The 7,411-nt window shown below is 47.2% G+C and overlaps 1 protein-coding gene across 1 annotated transcript; it reads right to left on the bottom strand.

Annotated features, from left to right (window-relative positions):
- Nucleotides 1–201: 201 nt before the first annotated feature.
- On the bottom strand, nucleotides 202–7,265 carry CXCL14 (chemokine (C-X-C motif) ligand 14). The gene is made up of 4 exons (XM_010155481.1): nucleotides 7,184–7,265; nucleotides 6,227–6,332; nucleotides 1,969–2,079; nucleotides 202–449 (listed from the first exon to the last, which is right to left on the bottom strand). The coding sequence occupies exons 1-4, from the start codon at nucleotides 7,245–7,247 to the stop codon at nucleotides 434–436; spliced, it is 297 nt and encodes a 98-aa protein (XP_010153783.1). The 5' UTR covers nucleotides 7,248–7,265; the 3' UTR covers nucleotides 202–433.
- Nucleotides 7,266–7,411: the final 146 nt, after the last annotated feature.

Raw genomic sequence — 7,411 nt, 5'->3', positions numbered from 1 at the left:
CAGACACAACAAACCACCACGGTACCGCAGCTTTCCCGCTGCGAGAGGGTGAGGAACACGGCTGTGTAACACCTCTACAAACATTACTGTTTGTCTAATGAGCTTATAAAGCTCGATTGCAGTCATAGTGAAGTATGAATGAATAACAATTAAAAAAAACCCCAAACCCAACCTCTTTAAAACGAAAAGCATGAGGTTTTTCCCAATCTCAGTACAGAGCAGACGGGTATGAAATCTGAAGTGCAACAGATGCTTGTGAAATCTGGAAGCCTTTTGCACGTGGCTATAAAATGTAAAAACAGACCCTTGGTAAAAAGTGCTTTATAATAATATAGAATTTGTGTCTTATGTCTGTGAGAGAGAAATAATCTTCTGCAGAGCCCAGTCCTACGCCAGCCAAGGGAGTCTGCTCCATTCCTCATGCTGCTTCCTCTTATTCTTCATAAACCCTAAACAGAAGGAAAGCCAAGAGTAAAGTGTTTAAACTATGAATGAAACAACTCCCTTCCAAATAATAAATAATAACACCCCCCCCAAAAAAAAAACTAACGCAGAAACCAGATTTTTAGTCTTGCTTAAGTAAATTGGAAAGGGTTCTTGACTTCAGCAGTTGCCAGATTGCTATCCATAAAGAATCTGGGAGGAAGGTTAGACTTTGACACCATTACATCTTGGTGTGTGGGGGAATAACACACTGCCATGATCATCAGGGTGAATAAGATGAAGAAATCCACATCTGCTAATACACTTCAACATTTGTATAGGAGATGTGGATTTTCCAGTGGTTAAAGTATATCATGAGATGCACATAGCTAATAAATTTGCAGTATCTTTTGTGTTTGGAATAATATTAGACTCTGTTACTCTTCTGGTTTATGTCCTGAGAAGACCACCTGACAAGCAGGCTTGCTGAAAAATTGTAGTTGTGCAGGCTCTTTGGGTGAAAACATTCTTCCTTAGCATGGGGAAAACTATGGGCAATACTGTTTTGGGAAAGAAATTAATGTTTGGACTACATGCAATGTAAATTCTATTTATGTAAATTTCCATACACTTACTTAAATGTAAAATTCAATTTACATTTAAATTCCCTGTCTCTTCCTGGGGAGAAATTAAGTGGATTTGGTACAGCTAGCACTTATGTCACTGACAAATTGCTGCTGGATCTCGCTGGCACTCTTGGACCTGCTGAGAGATGGATCTTGCTGCTCACTGGCCTTGTTTGAGCTCAATTTTTGGGAGCATGTTGCCCATCAACTGAGGAGGATCAGGGTTCAGTGGGGCTGTACTGTGCATGGATGCTTGCTTTTGCTATGGCTGGGGAGGTGGTGGGAGCTGGGCAGCTCCTAATTACAGACAGGGACATGACTGCTGATCATTACCCATCAGGAATTCATGTTTCTCACTCTGTAGCTATGAATGATAGCTTACCAAAAAAATCCTCTTTGCAAGGGAGAGGGTGGCAGAGCATCTCACCAGCAAGTTTTTCTGGGAGTGCGACAGTAGTTAAAATTGGCAAAGATCTGCGTCACCAGGTATTGACGGTTTTGAAACAGTGTGATTAAAAAGTGTGACAGGGCACCACCTTCCCAACTCTGCTGACTGCTTTCCGTGTGACCATGTGGAAGTAATTTAGCTTTTCATCTTGGCTTTTTACCCGTAGAACGGAGGTGAGTGTATGCAAATAACTGAGAACATCAGCTGATGAAAAGTTTAACAGCAAATAATCACTATTTATAGTCAGAACAGCATAATCCTGGAATAGAAGTGAGGACAGCACATGGCAGGAAAGAAATAACATCAAGAACATCCACTTATAACCATAATTTTGGTAATGAAGTACATCCTCTCTGCTGGGTAGAGCACTTGCAGCATGTGCATTTTCCTGAGTGCTCTCTAAAGGCTGCTGATTGCCCAGCTTGCCACCAAGACTTTTCCCCATCACCCACTGAACAACTGCTTACTCACCTGCCTTTCTCTTTCCATACTCTGTACCACTTCAGCAGTCTCACTGTGTTTTGGCGTTTGGGGTTCAGGCAGTGCTGCTGCTCCCCTCTCACCCGTGTCCACAGAGTCACGCTGCAAGGCAAGGGGGCACAGGTTAGGGGGGTCCGAAATTGCCAGTCCTCTGCTGCCACTCCAGGTAAATGCCAAAACCAGTCAGGGGCTGTCGCCCAGGCAGGCAGTGGAAGGGTTTTTATGCTGTTTTATGGCAGACACTTTAATAATATTGGAGCAAATCTTCAGCTGCTATCAGTCAGTGCAGTGTACTATTGTCCACAGGGTTGGTTGTGCCAGATGAAGACCTACCCACTAGTTCTAATCAGTGGGTTTGCTCTGTCTGCCTGTTAGATACTTTCTTCTGAGCTTAATAGCTGATTTAATTAGGGTTCGTTCAGGCAACCACAAGGTCTTTGCATGAGATGATGGTTCTCTTACACTCAACAATGCTGCATCTAAGAGAAAAGATCAGACTTCAGGGCTAGATCAAGCACTTTCCTGTTTTTTTCTTTTTTTTTTTAATTTAAAAAAAGCAACACAATTTTTACTGAAATTATTCATTTTCTGGAAATGCCAGACCTAACAGGGAAACACAGTTTTCAGTTTAACTGAAATCCTATAATGTATTATTGAAATGCTGCTGGAGACATGAGTAAAATGATGGCAGAAACACAAATATCTGTGCACATGGATGTATTTCTTTTATGGTTTGGTTCAGAGAGGAGCTGCTTATCTTCTCACACGAGAAAGTGCCTTACAAACTTTCCCAGTTCATCTTCCTGGTGCTGAGGGGACATGCCTGACTGGAATGCTGACTGTTACCTGCATGAGCTCAGCTAAGGGTCTTGCCACGTTTCCCACTTCAAGGTGTTCAAGTAGTTCTTTCCATTCAATTAATGTCCTTCCCTGCTCCCCTCCTCTGCTCTACCTCCATCAGGTGTGAGCTAAAGTCACAAAAAGACAAGGTGTAACTTTTGGGTTGTTTTCTGGGAGGATGTGGCCCCATCCCCAGTGTGTGGGAAAGCAGTGGAAAGCCTCCAAGAGATTCTGTGGCTGCAGACATTGGAAAGGGAAGGTTCACTGCTAAAGCCTACGGATCATATCTGCTCCAAGGGCATTCTCAGCCAACCACTATGTATGGGAGAAGGGGAATTTTCCTACAGCTTTGAATGGGAGTGAAACAAAACCTTCACTGGAGGCAGAGGGCATGCAAGTTTTAAGGGTTGGCCTAAAGTTTCTCTGTCCAGCAGCCATCTTTCAGCTGCGCTGTCGGCACTGGTTGATGCCAGACCTTGGCTTGGATTTCTTTTCTGACAGACCATAGAGGGTATTTCCGGAATGGAAAGAGCAGGAGCACCTCTGAAAAGCAGCAAGCACTAAATTTGCACCGTGAGTGGAGGACAGTTCTGGATTTACTAAAGCCTGCAGTGGAAAGAGGATGTACTGTTTGCTCCTCAGGTGAACAACCAGAGTGCAATCAGGCTGAGATGTGTTGTTCTGACACCACATACAGGTTTTCAGCTTTGAGGCTGGGCAGCAGAGGAGATGTTGCAAGGCAGCCCCATGGTCTGCTGTGGTTCCCTTGCAGGCACAGGTTGGGTGGTAGCATTTTTGGGCACCCTGAGCTGCCCTGGCCCTGCCCTTGGGCATGCTGCTCTGGCAGATGTAAGGGGATGTGCCTAGGAAAAGGTGCTGTAGGAGCCAATAGTGAGGAGCTGCCTGGATGGGCTGCAAGAAGAGGTTGAGAGAGATGGATAAGGGACTGAAGCACCTGAATTTATACCTCCAGTGGGATTTGGGACATGAACACACATCCCTGGAATGAGAGCTGTCCCTTTGCTGCTTGGGGGTTGGTGGCTGGAGCCTTCACCCAGGGTGTCTAAGGGTCACTGTGCTAAAGTCTTCCCAGTACATCCAATGCCTTCAGTACTGGGATGAGCACCCCTGGGTCAGTCTGACCTTGCAGCGCCTTGTGCACCCATGCAGCTCATCTGCAGGAATGGTGGGGCTGCACCTCTGCCTACAATCACCCTGTCCCTGGGGCCAGGAGGGTCCTGGTTCCGGTTCCTCCACCTGACCCAGTGCAGGGATGGCTGCCCCTTGAGGAAGGCTCCTGGTGGTGCCCATTTCTATCTCTGGCTCAGCTATTCTCACCCTGACACATCTCCCCTTCTTGGGGATGGGGCAATATGTGAAGGGGGGGTTGGATCCTTTCAGACAAAAGAGTTAAACCTCTCTCTTATTTTCTGCTGCTTTTCCTCATTCCAGGAAGCAGATACACACAGTTACTGCTAGATGTACTGTGAATCTTGATAGGTTTTGAATAAACTGAGGACTTGGTTTAGCTGCCTCTTACTCTGTACCACAGCTCTGCTGGGGTGGTTAGGGCTGAAGTCAAATTCCTTCCTAAACTGCACCTGCCTACCTACTTCTCTGCCAAACATCACTTATTTCTTCCATATGAAGAGATATGAGAGCTTTTGAGGAGGTCAGGAGGGGACCCAGCTTTGACAATGCATTTTAGATGATCACCACGGCAACAAAAACTTGGTTGCAGGAATTTAGCTCCTCTGTGCCTTGTCAGGAGACTCCTGGATCAATTGGTTCTCTGAATAATAATTTTAGTTTGCTTTCAGTGGTGCTTTGAGAGTGTCTGAGGGTGGCTGGAAAGGCAGCAGTGGCAATGGGCGAGCCCTGCCTGTCCCGTGGGCAGCAGCAATGGGAGAGTGGTGGGACAGCTCTATCTCTGCAGCCGCTGCAAACCTGGGGTGACCCTCCAGCCTTGAATAGCATCGCTTGGCATCTGCAAAGCTATCCAGCTGGGAAAGCAACCCGCTCATGCACGGTGTTCCAGCTTCCCTGACTTTCCGATTGAAAGTGAAATGTTACATTAATGTTACATTAATTATCCCCTGGCCACCAGCTGCGTTCAGGCAAATGTGTGGAGTGGGATGTGAAGAGTTAGTGCCCCTTGATACCATCCTTTTGCTACTGAAAGGTCAAAGCACAGTGGCAAGGAACTGATTCAGGCAGTGATGCTCTGCAAGCTTTTTCCTGTTCAGGTCACCATCAGCTGATATGAGCTTCCAAGGGGTGGCTCTGATATTCCCCGAGTTAAGCATTCGTCACAGTGATTCTGGTGTAGATCTGGAGACAGCCTAAGGAAGCTTGGCTCTCTATTCCTCCTCCATATGCCCTCTGGTGAGCCACGCCTGCATGGGCAGGATCAGGCTCCAGTGGTATCTCCTTGTTTGTGCCGATTGGATGGACAGGATTTGGCCCCGTGGGCATTACAGAGTGCTGGAGGTGGCACACGACTTGGCAGAACAGGATCTGGATCCTGCTGTTAAAGCACCTTTCTAAGAGCAAGTGAATGTCAAACGTTCAGTGAGTGAGCACAAACGCTGCAGTAAATCAGTCCTTGGTGTTCTGGGGTGTAGCTGCTCTTGGGACCCTTTTTCCCCTTAGTGGGCAGAGGGGCTCGGTGCAGTTGTCTTGGCTAATTTGGCTTCTGGTCAGTATCCAGCTGCACGTGCTGGGTGGATGGTGCTTTGCTGGGGGATCTTAAGGTATCCAACACAGGACAGGAAAAAAAAGCCCTCGCAAACCACCCATATTTAAAAATGTAAAACCCTTTCCTTCATCAGAGATGTCAAAATCCCCATACCTGCCTCGGTTTGGTTAGGCACTACATCACCTTGGGACTTTGTCAGTGGTGGTCACAGCTTGCAGTGAGATGGGGAGGAAAGCGTTTTCTTGCGTGCTGGGTAATCCCGCGGAATGCAAGGGGATGGCTCTGGTGCAACGCAGGCGAAAATCTGACCCTGTCTGGGGTAACTCTGCCTTGCAGAAACCGCAGCAGACCAAACTCTGCTCATGCTCTGACTCTGCACACCCCAAGTAACTTGAGCAAATAGTTCTGGGGTTTATATCTGGTAGCTTGGAGTAGGATTTGTCCCTATCTTTGCTTGAACTAATGATTATCCTTTTATTGCTACCTGTTCTGTAATTGTTTCTCTGAGCAAAAATCATGCTGAAACATAACAACTGGGTTTTTGGGTCAGAATTGCACATTTTGTTGCATCCAATACAGCAAATGCCTATTCCTAGAAATTACCATGCCAGGGAGTGAGAAAAGCAAAGAACAAAAAAAGGAACTTGCAGTACAAGGTAAAGCAATTCAGCTGATAAGGAAACAGCAAGCGATAAAGGAAGGAAAACTTACATAATCATCTCTTCCACGCAAAATGGGTACCTCGGTTTTATCTCCAGCTTCCGTACGTTAGAGAATCTTATTTTAGGACCTTTCCTTGAACATTTGCACTTTACGCCTACAAGAGAAAGCATTTTCTCACGTGCCCGCAAAGCCTCCTGCATACCAAGCGTCCCTTCCCCGCGCTCGCAAACTTCACTTTGGTCTTTCAAGCCTCGGTGGGAAAAGCTGAATTTTGTAATCCTGTTGAGCTTGAAAAGAGTAATATTGTCTCTGCTATATCCCAGGAAAAGGTAGTGACTCTCTGGGAAATATGTTTTAGAGCACTATAGATGTTCTGAGGGTTAGTAAATGAGAGTTTTTGAAAGTGCACCTGCTGTGATTAAGTGTAATTGTATTTAACAAAAGGAAATTAAAGTCGGGACTCGCTTTACGCTGAGGAAGCCAACGCACATCTCTGCTACGTTCTCCTTCACTCGCGTCTCTCCTGGACTTTGTAGGACTTTGAGCCCTTCCTCCTCGCGCGGATGCTGCGGCGCGTTCGCAGCCAGACAAAAGCTGGGCGTTTGTTAACCGTCGTTTCTGTGCCCGGCAGAAAATCCTTGCTGGCACTTCAGTGGAGTTTGTGTTGCTGCCGCATCAAATCCAGCTCTGCTCTATTTTCCCTGCTGCAAAACCACCCTCTGTCTCGAAGGAGATTTGAGTTATATTCCTGAATAACGGAGATCGCGGCGTGACCTCCCACAGAAGGAGCTGGGCTCGCGATGGAGACTCAACTTCATCGCGTGTATTTTGTCCCTACTTCCACCTTTAAAACCACTCCCAGCTACCTTTACCCCCAGACCCGGCATCGCTCTTTCCCAACATGCAGGGGACAGCTAAACCCAAGCCAGGGCTAGCAAGAGGCAAATAAAAAGAAAACACTGGGAAAGGGTTTTAGGTGGGAATAAGCAGAACAAACCACCTTACCTTCTGCGCTGGCTAAGCACATCGCGATGAACAGCAGGAGCAGAGCTGCTGTCAGGAGCTTCATGGTGAGGCAGCAGGTACCTAGAGATCTTGATGGGCTTTCTCCCTTCGGGGTTATCCCCCCGCGCCCCTGTCCCCGGGGCTGGCTGTCGCCAGGGAGGGGACAGCGGAGCGTGCCTGCTGCCCGGCGCTGCCTGCTGCTGCCTGCGCTCTGACGCTTCCCTCCCC

This window comes from Eurypyga helias, unplaced genomic scaffold (genome assembly GCF_000690775.1).
Source record: "Eurypyga helias isolate BGI_N326 unplaced genomic scaffold, ASM69077v1 scaffold34857, whole genome shotgun sequence".
In the NCBI taxonomy this organism is placed as follows: domain Eukaryota; kingdom Metazoa; phylum Chordata; class Aves; order Eurypygiformes; family Eurypygidae; genus Eurypyga; species Eurypyga helias.
This window is presented reverse-complemented; position numbering and strand designations above follow the sequence as displayed.

Bases quoted from the DNA above. Each gene is read 5' to 3' on its own strand.
- CXCL14 (XM_010155481.1), bottom strand. From the start codon at position 7,247: ATGAAGCTCCTGACAGCAGCTCTGCTCCTGCTGTTCATCGCGATGTGC. The intron at 6,333-7,183 runs GTAAGGTGGTTT...TTTCTCTTGTAG, and splicing joins GTGCTTAGCCAGCGCAGAAG to GCGTAAAGTGCAAATGTTCA. The intron at 2,080-6,226 runs GTAAGTTTTCCT...CTTGCCTTGCAG, and splicing joins TGCGTGGAAGAGATGATTAT to CGTGACTCTGTGGACACGGG.